Source organism: Lacerta agilis, chromosome 8 (genome assembly GCF_009819535.1).
Source record: "Lacerta agilis isolate rLacAgi1 chromosome 8, rLacAgi1.pri, whole genome shotgun sequence".
Classification (NCBI taxonomy): Eukaryota; Metazoa; Chordata; class Lepidosauria; order Squamata; family Lacertidae; genus Lacerta; species Lacerta agilis.
The window spans coordinates 70,620,525-70,641,700 of NC_046319.1; the positions used below are offsets into that span (position 1 = coordinate 70,620,525).

A 21,176-nucleotide genomic window follows, 5' to 3' on the forward strand; every position below is an offset into this window, starting at 1 on the left:
TCGATTGGCTTGCGGAAACCCGAAAGAAACTCCCGATTGGGCACCAGACCCTCTTGTGGAGCTTTTGAGACATACCCACGTGATTCCCCCCTCCCCTTCCACATGCGCACGGATTGGACCGCCTGGTGCTCTTCCAGATTGGCTGGGAGAACCCGGCGGGCGCTGATAGGGCGACTGGCAGCGGGGCAAGATGGCGGCGGCCGGGCTGAGGGCGATGGTGGGAGTGAAGAGGGTCATTGATTACGCCGTGAAGGTGCGCGCGGCGAGGCAGGGGAGGGCGGCGCGCGGGTAGGGAGCCCCTCGGACGCCTGGGTCCCAAGAGAGGTCCCCCCTGGCCCAGACCCGCATGTTAACACGACGCTGGCCGTGTGGCGCTCAGATGTTCACGTCCCGTGTGTCTGAACCTCCGTTGTTAAGGGGCAGTCTACCTTAATATCAGATATTTCTTCTCAAAAAAGGCTTCCCGGAGGCATTTGCCTGGTGCTGCCGGCTTCTTTTCTCTCTGTCCTTGGTTGATTATTTTTTTCAGTTATTTGTTTCTGAAGCAGTTTAAGCCGAGAAAAGTTTACAGCGATCCGTATGACTAGAGCAGTGTTTTTCAACCACTGTTCCGCGGCACACTAGTGTGCCGCGAGATGTTGCCTGGTGTGCCGTGGGCAAAACGTCCCGGCCGTTGTTGTTGCCTTCCTTCAGCCAATCAGGGTCAGCCCGCGCGTTTGTACAGAGAGCCGAAAAGAGACACCCGCCTTGCCCCAGCAGCGCCGAGGCTACACTGCACTGCATTGCACGGCCCTGGATGCGGCAGCCGGGCCAGCCGCCTCAAAAGCGCCTCCCTCCCTCCTTTGCCCTCCTGCCGGCCAATCGTCAGCGCCCTCCGGCCTGCCGGAGTTCCCCGCCTCCTCGGCCGTCGCCGTGGCCCTGAAGGGATCCTGCGCGCCGTGCGCGCTTTGTCGCGAGTGGGGTTCCGAGGCCAATGTAGGCGCGCGCATCTTAGAAGCGGGAGGGGGGGTGGAAAGAGCGGGCTGGAGATGAGGAGGAGGGAGCCGGCGGTGGACGTGGGTGGGGGCTTGGAAATAGCGCGCGCGAGGCGGAGGCCGGGGAGGGGGGGGGGGGAGAGAGAGAGGATTCAGTACCAAATCGGATGCAAAACCGCATCTATAACCTCTCAAGGGAAATGTTTCCCAAAGTGCAGTAATCTCCAACCTACATAAATTAATTAAGAATTCTTTTGCTGTTTGGAGGAAATAAGAAGCCTGGCTCCTTTCAGCTGGGTGAGAGCACTTTGCTAATAAATGATGAATAATTAGGATGTGTAGGTTTCCTTTTGCATTTTTTTCGCACTTGCTGGTTCAACCTCTTTGAACTTCCCAAAGCACAAGATCATCACAAAAAAGGGAAACACCACATTGGCTGGGCTCTCAAGTGTGGCATGGCAGTTAATTATATCATGTCAGGATGTCTCAGGAGCTTCTCCACTCATGTCTTTGTCACAAAAAGTCACTCAGGTACAAGACTAGAGTCCCTCAGACCTTACTTGGGGCTGGACTATATTTTGAAAAAAATATGAACAAATTCCTATGCCCCACAAATAACCCAGAGATGCATTTTAAATAAAAGGACAGGTTCCAATTCTGTAAAAACACGCTGATTCCTGGACCATCCGCAGGCAGCAGTTAGAAGGTGATTGGGCCACATCCGGCCCCCGGGTCTTAGTTTGGGGACCCCTGCTCTTAAGTCCAAGAATTATAAAATACTTTCTTTGTGTTTATTTGATTCCTATTCAAGAGAATTACTTTATATATAGTCAATATAGGCACAGAGTTAAATTTTCTAATGGTGGTGTGCCTCGTGATTTTTTTCATGAAACAAGTGTGCCTTTGCCCAAAAAAGGTTGAAAAACACTGGACTAGAGGGCCCTGGTTCTCATGTTTAACATCTGAAATGCATGACACAGGATGAAATAAGGGGGATTGAGAGGGAGAAAGGAAAGGTAACCCAGGCAGTGGGTTTTACTCATTTATTATTATTTTTTGCATTTGTATTCTGCTTTCCTTCGAAAGGGTTCAAGGGGGCGCATATCATTCTCCCCTTCCCCACCTCCACATATTATTCTCACAACGGCCCTGTGAGGTAGGTCAGGCTGAGAGAGAGTGGCTGGCCCAAGGTCACTTCTTGCTGAAAAATGCCAGTGGCTGTCAGCCATGTTAGCAAAATGAAATCTCCTTTTTCAGAGACGGTATAGTTACGCTTACGTTTTTCACCATAGAGTACTGTAAAAGAAAAGAAAAACTTTTTTGCAGTAAAGTATTGTATTAAAAGGATGAGATTTGAGGGAGGGAGGAGAGCGTGGCATCATGGAGGTGTACTAGGAGAGAGCAGAGTTATTGAAGGAAGCCTTTCTTGCCATCATGTTGCATTAAACCCTGCCTGGTTTTATTCTGTACTTGTATCCCTCAATCCCTTCATCAACCTTTGTTAATATTTGTTTCTGATTCAAGAATCTTAGCTGGACCTTGGACCTGAGAGCAGTGTTCGAAACTCCCATTGTTCTAGAATCTAGACATATTTTGCAAAAGGGAATTTTATTAAGCGTGAGCAGTTTTTGAGCCTTGGGCACAGTACTGAGCCTAAGATTTGAAATTAAAACTGCAGAGTGGAAGGAAAGAGGACCTTTTTCTGCCTCTCCACTTCCAGCTACTCTCTGAAGACTGGAAAAGAGACCTTTTTAAGAATATTAGGAGGGGTGGGCAGGGGAAGGACTAGACCGTGTGAAAAATGAACATAATATTTTAGCTGCAGTTTATTCATTTTCAGCTTTGTATTCTTTAAAAAGTGTGCCTAGACATTCCATTGTTGTGCCCATAACCTGGGTTTAAGGTTCCATTTAGCTCCTAGCTTTCCTATCTCAGTTTCTAACACTGCCTGAGAGATCATACTCAGTGGCTGTGTCTTTGGGCAACTTCTGTCCCTCAGTCTCAGGTAAATGGGAATAACAGTGACCTGTTCGTTGTCAGGTATCATATCCTGTGTTTCTTCCACGTAGCTTGATAGCTTGTATTCTAATGGGATTACTGGCTTGAGGCTAGCTAGTAAGCTTCATGTCTTAGTCAGGATTTGAACCTGGGTTACCCAGCTACTTCTCCATGGAATCAAAACTTTGAGGGCTTCTTAAGACCTTCTGATTTTCTTATATGAAAAGCACTTCCATGTAGGGAAGCTGTGTGCAGGTTAACATTTGTGTGAGGCACTTGTATGTGTCTCTCCTACTGAATGCATGCATACTGGGAAACTGCCCTCCAGCATGGATAAGTTGTGAATGCATATGTAATAATAATAAATAGTAATTTTATTATTTATGCCCCACCTGGGTTTCCCCAGGTGATATTTGTGAGAATCTACATGCACCAGTCTCGTGTCTTCTGTTCAGTAATGGTTTTGGTATCAGAAGGTCTTAACATCTGGAGCACCTGTGATGCTGGTCAGCCAAATATGTGGAGAACAATGCTAGAACGTTCTGACTGCTGGAAGGTTTGAGTGGGTGCCTTGCAGCTGCGTGTGAGCACAGTCCCTAAGCAGCCAGTGTGGTTGCTGATTGCGCAAAGACATGTGTGCAAACAGCCACCTTCTTTTCTGATTTTAAGTCTGTGTTTACTGGATCTCTGTGCAGAAGCAGTCTGTTTGATCTTGGGCCTTCCTTATGCAAACAGAAGCTTCTTCCAAAACACTTAAACCCATAAACATTGAGGAGGCATACAATGAGCATTCCTGTTGTTCCTAGGTTTCAGTGCTCCCATTTCTTTCTCTCAAAGAGTTGAGGGGACTTAACTGAGAGTGCCTTGGACTTCAGCTGTGTGTTTCCTGTAATTCCTTGTGTGCTTTCATATTGTACTATGGATACAATTCTCCTTGGGAGTAAGTCTCTTTGAATTCAATAGAACCTGCTTCTGGGTAAACATTGTTAAGGTTGCGGTATTTGTGTATGAATGTGTTACTAGAATTTCTTCTCTCAACTAAAGATATTTCTGCATTCAACTGGTTCACATGTTATGTTATGTTATGCTAAGCCAAACCATGGTTTAATGCAAATGCACAAGTGTGGGAGTTCCCAGAGAGGAGATTGTGGCTGCTTTGAACAAAGCCCTGGTTTGGCTCAACATGCCATCTGAATGCAGTCTTGTGGCTTATCTGGAGGAGAAAATCATGAGCTCCAGTTTGAATAACATGCTAAAACAAACCATGGCTTAGCTTGCAACAGGATCAGAGAGGGAGAGCAAAGTGGATGCAATCTGCTCCCCAGCAGGCTGCACATTCATGCATTTGCACTAAGCCAGGCATCCCCAAACTTTGGCCCTCCAGATGTTTTGGACTACAATTCCCATCATCCCTGACCACTGGTCCTGTTAGCTAGCGATCATGGGAGTTGTAGGCCAAAACATCTGGAGGGCCGCAGTTTGGGGATGCCTGCACTAAGCCATAGTTTATCTTAAACAATACATGCAGACCAGCTCATTGCCTTCACAAACTTTAGGGATGAGAGGATGAGAAAAGAGTAGAACCAAACCAATCAACTTGAGCACCCCAAGATTAACCTGCCCAAGGCATAGAGGAGGGGGTGAGTGGCTGCTAAGTGAATAGTTTTGTTCTCTCTTTTTTTGGTCTTCTACCCCCTGTCCCCATCTTCCTTCACCTGGACTGTTCCCAGAAAAGTTGCAGTGTAGAGATTAGCATTTTGTAAAACTGACAGTCTGTGGATGTGCTTCAACTTCTGCAATCTTGGCAGCCCTTTTTGGAGCAAACCCCAATTGCTGAAATCACAGCTGAGCGTATCCATGTACCGATGGGTCATGTCAGAGCTTTCTCTGTGTAATTTCATTCCCATGCATGGCCAGAGATAATCAAGTGGAGAAAAATCATAATTGAAAATGACCACATGAATCGGAGAGTAGAGAATGGCTGGAGGAAATGGGATGAGGTTGATTGCAGCCACCGCCAACCCCCCAGCCATTTGTGTCATCTTTGTTTTCATTTGTTTTGTCAAAATCTTTTAATTGTTCCTCGCTTCGGGAATCCAAGATGATTGAAAGGCAGGCTAAAAATAAACAAGCAAACAGCCCCTGCAGAAGGCTGTGCATAAGGAATAAATTGCTGCCTTATGTTTGTGGCAAAATTAGTGGATGACAAAGATACAGATATAGTCTTGGCTGAGAGGTTTGATTTCAGGTGTTGCTTGTTGGCTTCCCACTAGCAGGAGAAGGGCTTGGCTATGTCAGACAAGTCGCCCATCTAGTCCAGCATCATGTTCTTACAGTGGCCAAACAGATGCCCATGGGAAGCACAAGAGCAGGACCTGTGCGCAACAGCTGGCATTCAGAGGCACACTGCCCCCCACGGTGGAGGTAGAGCAGAGCCTTATAAAGGAAGTGGGTGGCGCTGTGGTCTAAACTGCTGAGCCTCTTGGGGTTGCCAATCAGAAGGTTGGCAGTTCGAATCTGTGCAACGGGGTGAGCTCGCATTGCTCTGTCCCAGCTCCTGCCAACCTAGCAGTTTGAAAGTATACCAGTGCAAGTAGATAAATAGGTACTGCTACGGCAGGAAGGTAAGCAGCGTTTTGGTGCGCTCTGGCACTCGTCACAGTGTTCTATTGCGCCAGAAGCGGTTTAGTCATGCTGGCCACATGACCCAGAAAGCTGTCTGTGGACAAACAGCGGCTCCCTTGGCCTGAAAGTGAGATGAGCGCTGCAACCCCATAGTCGCCTTTGACTGGACTTAACCGGTCTTAGCCTTAACATTCTTGCATTTGTCTAATCCTCTCTGAAGGCCATTATGGATCTGGTTGGCCACTGTGAGAACAGGATGTTCAACTAGCTAGGTGGGCGTTTGGCCTAATCTAGGTGGGCTCATCTTGGGTTCTTATCTCAATTAAAAGAGAGCAAGCTCTTACAGCAAACATGCATTAACGCAACTCTAAACTATTTGAAAACTTTGGTAATGTTTGCTACCCTACCTGGGGCTGATGATGCCCTGTGTGCTGCATTCAGCTTCTGGATCCCCATGCCTCAAAGAGGAGTGGGAAAGGTCCCCAAGAGCTTCCTCCCCTAATTCCAGATCTTCCTTAGCTGCCTCTGTGACAACTTTGCTCCTCTTGCAGGTGCGGGTGAAGCCGGACAAAACAGGCGTAGTGACAGATGGAGTCAAGCACTCCATGAACCCCTTCTGCGAGATTGCCGTGGAGGAAGCCGTGCGCCTCAAGGAAAAGAAGCTCGTCTCGGAGGTGGTAGCTGTGAGCTGCGGTCCACAGCAGTGCCAGGTGAGGAGGCATTCCCTGAAAGGAGGCAAGGCAAATAGAGGGCAAGGGAAGGAAATCATTGTGTAACCAGAACCCACAGCTGAGTATCCAGTACTGGCTGTGGGCTTTGACAGCAGTGAATGGTGTCCATTGAAACAGTTGAGCAGAAGGCAGGGAAACCAACAGTAGGTGGAGCCAGGGCCAATAGCACACAAAGCCACCTGACTGGTTGGGGCAGGTGGGAGCTGAATGAGGACAGGTAAGAGGTTGGTGGGACCCTGCCCCATCTGCCCTAATTGCCATCCACCACTGGCCTCTATATAGGACCCCACCCCATCAATGGTATCTCAAACCCAAGTTCCATTCCCAGATAGTTCAGTCGGTCACTTCTGCTTTATCCCAAACTGCTGCTGTTCTCTCCTACCCCAGACTCTCCTCATTTTTGCTTTTACCCCCTTCTCTCGGCCTTTAATTCATGTCAAAATTTTGTTTATGTGACATTTGGTATCTGGTGTAGAATTCAATTCCTGGAAATACTTTAAGAAAGTCTAATGAGTAGTGTTATATTTGTCAAGCTGTGCATTGGGTGCTTACGCACTGTAAGCAATTAAACCTTTGCAATATAATAGAAATTACATTACTTTCAAAAATGGCAGGTTAGCTCAAAAGTGAAAAGAAGACCTTGGGTGGTGGTGGAAGGAGATTCAAACTATTGCCTCTATAGTCTGCTAAATTCCTGCAGACAAAGTTTTATCTAAGTTTAGCTGCTATAAATATGAAGTGGGCAACTCTTGAAATTGCTTTGCTTTACTGTGTCATTTAACAATTCCATTAACTTGTTCGGTAATGACCAGCCTGTTGGAAAGAAGGAAGGGAAAGGAAAAAGACCCAGTAATTTTGTCCCTTGGAGCGTTTTAGTAGAAGTAAAACAGTAGATAGCAGGAAGGCTCCTAGATACAGTCATACCTCTTGTTACGAATGCTTCAGGATGCGTACAACATGGGTTACGAACACGCTGAACCCAGAAATAACGGACCGCGTTACTTCCGGGTTTGGCGGTTCGTACATGCGCAGATGCGCCAAATGACGCCATGCACAGAAGCACTGAAACACGTCACACACATGCGCAGACGCAGCGCTTCAGGTTACGCACGTCACGGGTTACAAACGGGGCTCTGGAACGGATCCTGTTCGTGACCAGAGGTACCACTGTAGTTCCTCAGCCACCTTGGCAAAGTCTTGCTTTGTAAGATGCATTAACTGTACTTCCTTGACTGAAGATAGATAGTTCCTCAGCCACCTTGGCCGTGTTGGTCTGCCATAGTCGAAACAAAACAGAAAAAAAATCCTTCCAGACAAACGTAAGTTTGTTATTCGTATGAGCTTTCATGTGCATGCACACTTCTTCAGATGCACACGATAGCTCATACCAATCAAACTTAGCTGGTCTCTAAGGTGCTACTGGAAGGAATTTGTTTATTTTGTTTCAGGTCCAATAAGTAACTAGACCTGTAATTCAGTTGAGCTACATATAGAAACATATATGAGCTGAAAAAGTGAGCATATCAAGGAGATATGCTTAAATTCCTGGTTACACATGTCTCTTCCCTTGCTGCTGCCAATTCTAGCAGTGCAAAGTGCTGTGCAGGTGTACAAATGATCTAGTTCCTGCCTAGAGGTGCACCTAATGTTAGCCTGTTGCAGGGGGCAGCCGGTGCCTTCGTACCCTTCATGTGAACACCTGCCTGGCTGTTTCTCCAAACAGAATGCTAGACTTGGTGGGCTGTTGGTTTGAGCCAACAGGGTAGTGGTCTCTGACAAACAGGTGGCAGTTGCACAATCATATCTCAGCTTAAGAAGCTAAGATACGTGTGAGCTTCAGGGACCTGCCTGCAGCCACTAGTAGGCTACAGATTACCATGACTGCTCCTACTGGGTTGAGTAAAACTGGAGATGTAAAATAAGAAAAGCCTCACATAGACAATGCTTTGCAGGGAGCTCTGCTGAAGTCCTCCAACACCCTGACTTTGGACCCCTGGCTAAAATGAGGTTGCTGGTTTCTCCAAGCCTGGTTCTGAATGAAAGTGTGCAGGTTGTTGTCATTGCAGGAGGGCAACGTAGCAAGAGAAGGGCTAGTTCAGCTGTGGTTTAGAATTTTCATCCTTGGCAGTTCTCCTTGGGTAGGAAGCTTGCTTGGTGAGTTTTACCCATGGTACTTTTCTTTTCTTTTTCTTTTTAATTTTTAATTTTAAAAGTATAAAGATTCAACATACATATACAAAACAGAAAGAAAGGAAAAATAAACAAGAAAAAACGTAAAAGAACTAACATTACAAATGCCACTACCCATGGTACTTTTCTGCTGTAATTTGGGATTGGGAAGGAATCTTTCCTGCTACCAATATTGGCAAGTTATTTTTTAAAATCCTGCCTTCCTCTTATTTGTAGGGTGGCTTAAGATGCAGTAGGCATTCTGTACGTTCTAAAGCAACAAAGATTGCCAGCAGACCAGGGAACTGGTGGCATCAGCGTACCCGTTTGGGCACAGCTCCTCTCCTATCTTGCCTAGGTCTGCTTGACTTGTGTGGCCTGAGGGAGGACAGATGTGAAGAAGGCCCGTAGCTCAACAGTAGAGCATCTGATTTGCATGTAGCAGGTCTCAGATTCAATCCCCAGCATCTCCTGTCTGAATCCCTGAAGGAGAAAATACTACACAGACCAATGATCTGATTCAGTATCGGGCAGATTCATATGTTCCTAATAGCAGGCCAGGGAGTTTGTGCCATTAGCTCCTGAAAGGACCATTAACCAGCCTGAGTAAACTATATTTTTGCAACGTATATTTAGTATTTCATGCCTTGGAAGAAAGGCAATATATAAATGACTCAGAGTAGGCGCACTGGAATTGATGGACCTAAGTTCATAACTGTTGTTAATTTCAGTGGGTCTGCTTTAGTAAAAGTTAGTTGAATACTACCCTATTCTTCTAAAAACACCCCCTGAAATCCCTGCTGACAGCCTACGATTAAATTAAGGGTCATTAGCTCATAGAGCCCATGATTTGCAGGCAGAAGGTCCTGGATGCAATTTCTGGCATCTCTGAGTAGGACTGGAAAATACTATTGTCTGAGGGCTGTATCCCAACTAAGTTGTGCTCAAAGCAGACCTATGAAGTTGATAGACCTTTTAGTCATGTCAGTTAACTTCACTGAGTGTACTGCGAGTGTGGCAAACGTTGGATGCAGCACTGACTCCTTGCCAGTCAGTGTAGATCAGGGGTTCCCAATCTTTTTAGGCCCCCGGGAGGCACATTATCTATGAAATTGCTGCAGGCAGCGCAATGCACCCATTTCACAGAAGAAAAGTGGACAGTGCTCAGACACCTGCCCCTCAAAAAAAGGAGGCAAAACACCTGCATGCACCCTAAATCACAGCCAAAAGCAACAGGCAACTCTCCCTGCCCAACCAAAAAAGAGAGAGCCAACTTTACCCTCTCAATTTAAATAATAAAAATAAAAATTGAGGGGTGCAAGGGCCCATGCTGAGTGCAAAGATAGCCCCAGTGTGACTCAGTATGGGATAGTTTAGTATGTTCTAGTGCAAGTGGTCTGCTTTTGAGGGATCTGTTTGCTGCGGGAGCAGCTTTCTCTCGTAAATACCCTCTACTTGAACAGCTTTGGTCTGTGTTGCATGGGACGGGCGGAACAGAGTGGACTCTTCAGGGAAGCTCCAGTGTGATGCTGGGGGACAGCTTTCTTGCTCCTCGTCTGGTGACTAGAACTGCTTGTCCCAAATTCTTTTCTCCATCCTCCATTTGAAATTGGTGCTCAGGCGCACCTAATTGCTTGTCCCAAATTCCTTTCTCCAATTTTCTTTTGGGGAATTGGTGCTCAGGCTCCTTTCTGTCTATCTGCCAACTTGCTGAGTGGCCTGTGATCAAAATAATTAATTCTAAATCGAGAGCTTTTTACAGCTGAGGGGGCTGAGTGCAAAGAGATGAGAGATGTGTGATGGACTAACTGGTATTAGTTAGGCTGGTGGCCACCAGGTGGTACCAGCGGCACACAAGCGGGAGCTCTGTAGACATGCTGAGAGCAGCATGTTGATGATGCTGGATCCAAAACCCTCTCTTCTCCAAATGCTGGGTACCAACCTTTGACAGACTTAACACACCTGAAGCAATGGAGAAGCCTGCCTTTCGCAGCCTGTTGAGGTGTGCGGAGTGTAGTTGTCTGGACTAGAGCATCGCGTGTGTGAACATTAAGGGTGGTTTTCTCGTCTGATGAGCAGCAGAGAGAGAATTAGGAGTTTGGAAAATGAAAATGAGGTTCCCGTAGCTTTAATAGTTGTGTAGACGAGAGGATTTCAGCAGGGCACACTGTTAAAGGTTTAGGACCACCATCATCTAAGTACCTCGCTGGGTTGTTAAGAAGAGGGGCTCTATTTAGAGAGCAACATAAGAGTTGGAAGGGACCACATGGTTCATCTAGTCCAACCCCCTGCAATCCAGGAATCTTTTTGACCAACCTGGTGCGCGAAGCCACAACCCTGATTAAGAGTCTCATGCTCTACTGCCTGAGCTATCAAGGCCTGTGGGTCTAGGGTAAACAGAGACAGACTTCAGGCTTTCCAAATTTACCTTTCTTTCCTTTTTTAACCACCATTTGGAGCTGGGGGCCAAACAGTGACTTGTGAGTAAGACTAGATCCAAATTATGACTTAAGCAGCAGAAGCAATTGACTCCTGCAGCCAGGATAACTTGCATATATGCAAGTAAAAAAATTGCATCTGAGTTAATTTGTATCTAAGCAGGAATTCTGACAATTCTATATTGGGGTGGGGGTGGGGGTTGTGATGGGGGCAGCTTTTTTGTTGCTATAATTGGGAACCTTTTCCAGCTGACTGAAAATCATCCAGCAATCTACAAACCAATCCCAATGTACCTTCCCTTCGCCCCCATCTAGGGGGAGCCCAAATGCAGGGTGGGAACCGTCAACAGAAGTTTCAGTGGACACAGTCATAACACAAGAGATGAGAATCTGCATTACCTGCTGGAATTCCCTCTGTCTGTTAGAGAGAGAGAGAGAGAGAGAGAGAGAGAGAGCGCAAGGAGAAGAGGAGGATGAGGCAGCAGGGCTCCCTTAAAGGTGCTGACAGTGCAGCCCTGTGCACATTTACTCACACATAAATCCCACTGTTTTCAAGAGGGGTTGGCTCCCAGGTAAGCGCATAGGATCGCCACCTGCACAGCCTTGAGCACAACCCTCCCACAGCCAAAACCCAGTGTTCTCTTCTGCCCTCGGACAGCTCCCAAGAAGGGCCATGGGAGGGGGGGCACTAGAAGGCAGACGCTCCCCACTGCGCTCTTGAGATCCCACACTGCGTGTGTCTGTGAGCAGCTCCAGCCGGTGAAAGTAACCGGTTTGGACATGCCTCTCTTGCCTCCCCCTGCCTCTCCCCAGACCTGGCTCTGCTCTCTTTTCTCTCAGTTGCGGCTTCCTGACAGCCCCACCGTCGCCAGCTATTTTCTGCACTGCTGCCCCCGCTTCCCAGTGACCTTCACTTGCTGCGCTGCTCTCACACACCCCCCCCCCATTTTTTTTAAAAAAGCAGCCCTTCCCTTCCCTTTCTTCTTCTTCTGCAGCAGCAGCAGCAGCCAAGCTTACGTTCTTCAGTCTCTGAGATTGGGAACAAATACAGGGCTTTTCTTTCCCTCCCAAGGCCATCTTCTCTCTGCCCTCCTGCTTCTCATTTCTGCCTGCGGTTGTGTAAAGGGCTGGCTGGTGCAATGATGGGTTTACTATTGCAAACTCAGCAGCTGCATCTGTTGGGGGGGGGAGAGTAGTGTCTTGGCTCTGTTCCCAGTGGGGCAGGCATCCCCCTTCCCTATAGAGGCTATTATCATTGTCATTAACAAAGCTGGAAGAGAGAAGTCGGATTTCTTCATGCCAGGACTGTGTATCTTGAAAGCACAGCATCCAATTTTCTTTATATTACCGGTCCCACTCAGGGCAGCATAAATCTTCCAAGACTGCCACCCAAGACTGGTTTCTTTCTCAAGATGACTGTGTTGATTCTTGACCCATGCTCTTCTTAAGCACAGCAATCTTTCCTTAGTGAGAGGCGGTGTTGGGCGACTTACAGGGCTTCTCAGTGTTGTTGGGCTCCCAAAGTCCTATCAGCCGTAGACAGCATGACCAATTATTGCGGATGATGGGAGTTGTAGTCTCACGGTGCCTGGCAGGCCCCTGGGGTAAGGTATGTTTGATTGCTAAACAAGCAAATAGGCCCGAGAGGAGAGCTGACATCACAGATGTATTGTTTTTCCCCAGAGCGCTCTTCTTCTAGGCCTTCCCGAGGGACTTTCAAGGACAAGAATTAATACCTTAAAATTCTGAAGAAAGCAGATGTGTGTGTCAAGTTCAAGGCTTCCTTCTTTATTGTTCCCTTTTGCCTCCTCCCTCCAGGAGACGATCCGCACGGCCCTCGCAATGGGGGCCGATCGAGGGCTGCATGTGGAGGTCCCTGCCAAGGACTACGAGAGCCTCAGCCCCTTCCAGGTTTCGAAGATCCTGGCTGCACTTGCCAAAAAAGAAGGCATCGGCCTTCTGCTGTTGGGGAAGCAGGTAATAGAGATGAAGGAGTGTGTGCATGTGAAAGAAGGGGTGAGCTCTTGCACAGGTAAATGGTGCAGCATAGAAATGAATGTGCACCCACCATGTTGCTCTCCTTACGAACCGCCAGGGATCAAGTTCCTAGTCATCAAGCTTCCGGAGAAGGGCCAGTGCACCCAGCGAGCTGGCACCTCTTAAATCCTGATCTCATCCCTTGCCTTCTCATGCCAGGAGTCAGTCCAAAAGACAGCTTTCTGCATGGGCGTGCCACCATGGGCGAAGCCCATATCTACTACACCATTTCCATAGGAACATGGGAACCTGCCTTATACTGAGTCAGGTTACTGGTTCACCCACTGCCTTGCTTGCCAGTGGCTTTCTCAGCCCTACCTGGAGATGCTGAGGATTTGAACCCGGGACCTCCAGCGTGAAAGGCAGATCGTCTGCTGCTGAGCTACGGCCATTCTTCAGAACGGGGACGTTAATATGGCCTCTTATTACCTAGTGGACATAAGAGGAAAAGGAACTGGCAGGCATAGGGGCATAGTTCAGAGAGGCTGAACCAAAGAGGCCCGAGTGCTGAAAGGAGCAAACGTCTGGGTTGCCAGTTGCAGGTTTCCAACAGTATATCTGGACTGAAAAGCTGATCCAGGGAGATTTATGAAGTGATCCCTTCCATTCGGGATTCAGACCTCATCATGGGACTGAAACTGCCTTGGTCACACTGGTCGATGATCTCCGGCAGGCTAGGGACAAAGGTGAGAGCTGTTTCCTGGTTCTGCTGGATCTCTCAGCAGCTTTTGACACATCGACCATAACATCCTTCTGGACCGTCTAGAGGGGTTGGGAGCTGCGGGCACTGTTATACAGTGGTTCCACTCCTTCCTGCTGGGCCGTGTTCAGAAAGTGGGGGGGGGGGGTGAGTGTTCAGACCCCAGGGCTCTCACCTGTGGGGTGCCTCCGGGTTCTGTCCTCTCCCCCATGCTTTTCAACATCTACATGCAGCCGCTGGAAGAGATCATCAGGGGGTTTGGGCTAGGTGTTCATCAGTATGCGGATGATACCCAGCTCTACCTCTCTTTCAAATCAGAAACAGTGAAGGCGGTGAAGGTCCTGTGTGAGTGTCTTGAGGCGGTTGGAGGATGGATGGCGGCTAACAGATTGAGGTTGAATCCTGACAAGACAGAAGTACTGTTTTGGGGGGACAGGAGGCAGGCAGGTGTGGAGGACTCCCTGGTCCTGAATGGGGTAACACTGCCCCTGAAGGACCAGGTGAGCAGCCTGGGAGTCATTTTGGACTCACAGCTGTCCATGGAGGTGCAGGTTAATTCTGTATCCAGGGCAGCTGTCTACCAGCTCCATCTGGTACGCAGGCTGAGACCCTACCTGCCCACAGACTCTCGCCAGAGTGATGCATGCTCTAGTTATCTCTTGCTTGGATTACTGCAATGTGCTCTATGTGGGACAACCTTTGAAGGTGACCCGGAAACTACAACTAATCCAGAATGCGGCAGCTAGACTGGTGACTGGGAGCGGCCGCCGAGACCACATAACACTAGTCTTGAAAGACCTACATTGGCTCCCAGTACGTTTCCGAGCACAGTTCAAAGTGTTGGTGCTGACCTTTAAAGCCCTAAACGGCCTTGGTCCAGTATACCTGAAGGAGCGTCTCCACCCCCATCGTTCTGCCCATAGAATAGAATCCTAGAGTTGGAAGAGACCACAAGGGCCATCCAGTCCAACCCCCTGCCAAGCAGGAAACACCAAAGCATTCAATGCCCAGACATTGAGGTCCAGTGCCGAGGGCCTTCTGGCGGTTCCCTCGCTGTGAGAAGCCAAGTTACAGGGAACGAGGCAGAGGGCCTTCTCGGTAGTTGCACCCGGCCTGTGGAACACCCTCCCACCAGATGTCAAAGAGAAACACAACTACCAGACTTTTAGAAGACATCTGAAAGCAGCCCTGTTAAGGGACGTTTTTAATGTCTAATAGATTGTTGTATTTTAACATTCTGTTGGAAGCCGCCCAGAGTGACTGGGGTAACCGAGCCAGATGGGTGGGGTATAAATAATAAATTGTTGTTGTTGTTGTTGTTTTTATCTCCAAGATGACTGGAAAGCAGGTCTGAGACTTGGGACTTGAGGAAAGGAAGCGGTGAGCAGCAGGGAAGGTGCTGCTTCTGCAGCATCACCTGTTAAGGCACAGATGGGGAACCTTTGCCTCCCTAGGCCAGAGGCAAAACCAGGCTGAGCAGCAGTTGTGGATCTTACCTTTGTATAGCTGGCTGCATTCCAGACATGCAAGAGCCTGAACTTCCTAGATATATATACACACCACACAACACGCTTCCATCTAGGCATGCCAGAGACAATGCTTCAAGAAGACATTTCAGCCAGGCAAAAGCACATGACTTGAGGCTGCTGGGCATCGCAAGTGAGAGATGTGGCCTGGAAGAGGGAGTCTCGCTGGAGAGTCCCAAGGGCCAGGTCCCGAGGCCTGGGTGACCACATTTGGCCTGAAGTTCCCACCCCCTGTGACGAGACCTCTGGTCCTGCACCCAAAGGATGCAAGGTCTCATTTTGCATGGGCTGTTACTTGTCAGAAGGATGGTCGTTCTCATTTCATGTGGCTGGTAATGTGTCCGGCTCGAGGGGAACATTTTGTCACTGCTGAAATGCCCAGGTGGCCACAGGTACCCTCATTCCTGTTGAAAGACCTGCCCTGACTTGAGCCTCCCAAAGAGAGTGCAACCATGTTATAACTTTTCACCACTTGTGATGGCTGCAGACCCTGGTATTTTTGGGCCGGACGCAATTGCTGCAGAGTCCTGGGAGAGGTGCCCACAGGGATGCATTTCAGGTGCTCTGTCCCCTGAAGGGGAAAGGCTCTTTGCCCTGAAAAACAGCTGCGCTTCCTTGTCCTTTGTGTGACACCTCCTCCCTCCAATCTTTTTTTACCCCTTGCTTGTTTTTCCAGGCTATTGACGATGACTGCAACCAGACAGGGCAGATGACCGCAGCGTTTCTTGACTGGCCTCAGGTACTATTTGGTGGGGAGGGGGCGTGTTGGAATAGATGGAAGTGAGCAGCAGGACTGGCAGGCAGAGAGCAGGTGGCCTATTAAGGAAGACACATTTGTTTTCCATACTCGAGGAGGCACAGCTTGAAGAAGGGCGTCCATCCAATAGGTTACAGTGATGGTATGAAGGACGGGTTTGCCAGCAGTGGTTGGGGCAGAGCCAAGAGTGGGTGGGCACCCCTTCCTTCCTGTTTGCCATTTTCCTTTCCCCTGTTTTTCCTTTTCCTTCCTTTCCTTTCTGGCCTGAGGGCGGCTGTGTGACCATCCTGCTTTGAGAACCAGTGTGATGTAGCGTGAGAGTGTCTTGACTAGGACGTGGGAGACCAGGGTTCAAATCCTCACTGAGCCAGGAATCCCACTGGGTGACCTTGGGCTAAGTAACCGCCTCTCAACCTAACCTACCTCACAGGGTTGTTGTGGGGATTCATTGAGGAGGAAGAGAACCATGTATGTCACCTTGAGCTCCTTGGAGGAAAAGGTGTGATATAAGTGCAACAATGAATACAAATAAAATAAAAGGAAGGAGTCGTTTGGCATACAGGCAGCCCCCCCCCCCCCCCCCGATTACGTTCCGAGGTACCACACTCCTTGGTGAAATCATGTATAATTGAAAAAGCCTGCAAACGCCCCATGAGCCCCTCTTTTTTTCAGTGACATATTTATTTCGTTTCTGGGTCACTTCCAGGTTTGGCACGATGTGCATATACACAGTCGTGCACATATTGACCGTGTGTAAACGTGCCCCACCCTAAGCTAGTGACCTAATTAACGTGCCAGTGAAACCCTGGACTAGCTGGGAGGGGAATGACTGACTGAACTCTTCTGAACACAAAGTTGCCAAGTTGCCCCCAGAGATGCATGCACATCCCAGGCTCCTTCATGATGTGGTTCCAAGAATATATTAAGATTACAGTCTTCAAATGATTTAATGGGTCTCTGCCTAGGCCCTGGGGTTGTGCATCCCTGTCTCTTCTGCCGTGGATGCCAGTGGCTCATAATGGAGATGAACGCTGTGCCCTGGGCTTGAGCTTGTGACGGCATCAACCAGTCATGGCAGCCTCAGCTTAATCTGAGGTATGCCTGAGGGTTTGTCTGAGATCAGTCGCCTAAGGAGGCAGGTTGTTGCGATTCTCCATTGTGTTTAATGTGCCACCCTGGGCACATGGGTGATTGGCAGGGCAAGAAGTCCAAAAAACCCAACCCCCTAAATGATTTCAATATTCGCTTAGCTTTGGTCATTTTTTTTTTTTTAAAGCTGGTGAGTGCTTCAAGCGTGTGCAGTTGGTATATCAAGTTGCAAAATTCTTCCGAGGGTGTGTACTTGTAGAATTTTGTGTAATGTGTTACCTGCCCTGCTTTTAATCCAGCAGCCCTTCTCTCCCCGTTGCAGGGAACATTTGCTTCACAAGTGACTCTGGACGGGGACTGGCTGAAGGTTGAGCGGGAAGTTGACGGGGGTCTGGAGACGGTGCGTCTGAAGTTGCCAGCCGTGGTGACCGCTGACCTGCGGCTGAACGAGCCGCGCTATGCTACCCTGCCTAACATCATGGTATGGGCCTGACAACTTTTAATGGGTATTCTGTACTTGGCACAGGAAACCCTTAAGGAGAGCCTTGTTCTGGAGATAAATGACACACACACCCTCCCCATTTTTGTATCCATTTGGGTCCGGAGGACATGAGGACAAGAAGCAAAGGGCCCCAGTGACAAAACAGTTGTTGACGATTTGTGCAGAGCCTTTGACTTCCCCAATTGATTTTCACATTCAACATTTCAGCAGCAGCTGATGATAAAATGGGCAGGGGAGCAAACAAGGGTGAGTTGTTTAAGTGCACCTTGTTTTTATTCCCACCCCAACCCAGAAAGCCAAAAAGAAGAAGATTGAGGTAGTGAAGCCATCCGACCTTGGTGTAGAACTTACCTCACGGGTGAAGATTGTCAGTGTGGAGGACCCTCCCCAGCGTAAGGCTGGAGTCAAGGTGGAGACGGTAGAAGATCTGGTTGCTAAACTCAAAGAGATTGGGCGGATCTGAATCTTCAGGTGGTTCTGGTAAGGAGAATACGCATGTTAACTACAGTTGTTGATGATGGGAGTCCAGCTCCCATCAGCTCCTGGCCAGCATAACCAATAGTAAAGGATGGAACTGAAACCAAACCTGAAATCTGTTGCAGAAAAGGGTAGCCTCTTCAAAACGAGTGGCTCAGTTGTCAGAAGATCAGGAAGAATCCATCTGGTAATGTTGAAAAAGATTGTCTCCTTTTCTTCATCCCCAAAGAGAAGCAAGAAAGCTATTTTCTAGCATTTCCCTTCATCCCAGGTTCATTTTCTCCAGGATGGAGAAATAGCTAATTATATGGAAGCGTGGGCTCATTTTGGAGTGTCTAAGGCCTATCTAAACTGAGTGAGGCTTGCTTTTTTCAGTAAGAAGTTAGTGTAGAAGTTAACCATTTTGACTTTGAGAATTCCAAGCAAGAAGAGGCAATTTGTTCAGCAGCGAGACCCACACACTTGTTGGTCCCTCCTTGGATTCTTTTTATCACCGAGCCTCATCTCACTTAAAAGTGAAAATAGAGAATGTAAGAGCTGCCTTACTGGAGACTCACATCTGTCAAGTTTAGCATTGTTTCCTGCAGCATCAAGGCGGTTTGCCCCTTGGAAGTGCTTGAGCAGAGAGTGAAGGCAATAGCTGCCACCTGTTTTCCATTCCCTGCATCTAGTGTTCAGAGTTCAACTGCCTCTGAACATGAAGGTTCCACCTCACCCCTTGTCATTCATACCTGTTGATTCCCCCCATCTTATTAAAAGCCATCTGTGCAAGCAGCCATCATGCCTTGTGGTTCCATAGGGTTGTACCCTGTGTAAGTCACTGAATAAGTCATACTTGTTGCACTGGCAAAGGATTTCACGACAGCAGAACACTTTTGTGCAAGAGGTAGCATGAGCAGGTTGCTGGTAACTTGGTTGTGCAATAGATTGCTCAGTCTGTTACGCACTGAATTTCTGCTAGGACATTTGTTGCATTGTATCCCACTGTTGCACAGTGCTGAAATCCACCCATCCGCTGACCCAAGAGCCGTTGCACTAGCAGACAGAGAATGTTGTGCACAGCCCATTGAAATCGATGGACTTAGGTTAGGTATGCCCATTAATTTCAGTGGGTCTGCTTTGAGTACAACTAACATTGATTGCAACCTGTGGTTTTAAGTGATCTCCTGGCGGGGAAACATTTATAGTCTCTCCCAAACTTAGCTCCCACAATTGGCAACTGCTGGTATTTGTATGAGAGGGAACAAAATGCCCGCTCTCTCTGTCTCTCTCCAGCCATTCATAATTGCATAGATGCATGTGTCATTTACCCCCTTTAGGTGTGTGCGTTTTCCTCACAGGAAAATGCTCCAAGCCATTGTGTAGCCCAGCCCTATTCATGTGCCCTTGGAAGTGCCTCACTGTATTTAGTGGAACTTAACTCCCGCACTCCATAGGATCTTCCCGCTGGGCAATAAGAACTGTACAGACTATTCCAAGTGTGATTGCACCATAGATTTATATGTGCTTTTATAGTTGCCGTTCTTTGCCAGAGAGATAGGTATGTGTGTGTATAAAATCTCTGGGTTCTTCCCAGCTGCACAAATCAATTCTGCAAGAATACATGAAAGCAGAAATTCATTTGATTTGATCTGTGGTCAAATATACCTTAACAAGTGTTCTGGAGGGTGCAGTATTAGTGCATGCAAATAGTATGCTTGAACCAAGAGAGCTGCACAGCGTTTGTTGAACCCGAATTGGAACAGAGTTCATATTTTGTTATGGTCTGACTCCCTGAAATGCAGCCCTACGTACTTTTTAACAGCGCGCCTGTAATCACTTGATGCTTTGACAAAGAATAAAAATGAAGCCGCAAGTGCTCGGGAATGAAACTATGGCTTCTGCTTTTAGGATAAGAAGGCGTAATTGACCCATCCTTTCTCCCTTTCAGCTTTGCCTGGAGCTGCTGCTGCTGCTGCTGCCGCCAAGGTGGGTGTGGCCCTCGGGGAAGGGGGCGCATCTTCCTGCCTCACTGGGTCCCTCCAACTTCCTAACCATGCTGCCTTCCAGCTCAGCTGGCCACTGATGAAAGCTGAATGAGACTTTGATTCTATTTTCTGTATTATGATTGGTCAGATTGCAATAAATGTCCTGTGATTCTCGGAGGTACTCTGAGCAAGCGTCATGTCACTGCTGTGGTTATTTTTTGGAGTGGGGTGGAGGGGTTCTGTTCCCAATTGCTTACTTTGCTGTAAGTGGTCTGCCTTGAGCACAAAGTGGTATAGTTGTGCTTCCAATGGCATGTGCTTTGCCAAAGTGGTGTCTGAATAGTTCTCTTCCTGCGCATCGTAGCTGGAGGCCAACTTTGCCCTGTTAAATTGCCATAGGATTCACTGGCATTTATATGGTTGGGCCCCAGCATCTTGTTCCTTTTTGCCCTTAGCAGGGGGAGCTCACAGAGACTCCCTCTCCACTTGCATTCTTAGAATTGTCAAGTTAGAAGGGACCACGGGAGCCATCTAGTCCAACCCCCCTGCAATGCAGAAATATTTCACCCAATGTGGGGATCAAACCCACGGCTCTGGGATTAAGAGTCTCCTGCTCTGCCAACTGAGCTGTCCTCCTAGTCTGTCCATGAGGATACTTCTGGAATCGGAGGATGCTCTGTCAACTGCCTCCGTTGCTTGCCTCCAGCAATTCTGGCATCTGAAGAAAGAAGTTACAGCCTCTGCAAAGTTTTATGTTCTTCTAAAATGAGTCTCGAAGGTGCTACTCGACTCGGCTGTTAAATAATGATAACCTGAGACTGACATAGCTGTCCTAGTGCATTTCGTGTCTGGAAGCCGCTTCTACTTCTGCTCCTGTGACAAAGGCCTGGTTCACGCTACCAGCCAAAGGGGTGCAAAAACTGTTCCAGGAGCCTCCTTTTTCAGATTGGAGGGAGGGAAGTGCATAGTTTTCCCATGGGGTGGGGCATGAATTCCCTGCACGAATGAAACAAGCATGTTGGAAAAATCTAGGCTAGAACTGTTGCCACTGATAGCCTTATCCTTCATGAATTTGTCTAATTATTTTGTTAAGCCATTTAAGTTGGTAGCCATTATTGCCTCCCGTGGGAGTGAGCTCCGCAGTTTAACTACATAATTTATTTTATTTCATAAAATTGATATGCAG

At 48.0% G+C, this 21,176-nt stretch overlaps 1 protein-coding gene across 1 annotated transcript; it reads left to right on the forward strand.

Annotated features, from left to right (window-relative positions):
* Nucleotides 1–143: 143 nt before the first annotated feature.
* Nucleotides 144–20,177, forward strand: ETFB (electron transfer flavoprotein subunit beta). Its single transcript, XM_033158197.1, has 7 exons — nucleotides 144–253; nucleotides 6,149–6,307; nucleotides 12,754–12,912; nucleotides 15,875–15,937; nucleotides 17,367–17,525; nucleotides 17,839–18,026; nucleotides 19,954–20,177. The coding sequence occupies exons 1-6, from the start codon at nucleotides 191–193 to the stop codon at nucleotides 18,007–18,009; spliced, it is 774 nt and encodes a 257-aa protein (XP_033014088.1). The 5' UTR covers nucleotides 144–190; the 3' UTR covers nucleotides 18,010–18,026; nucleotides 19,954–20,177.
* The last annotated feature ends 999 nt before the right edge of the window (nucleotides 20,178–21,176 follow it).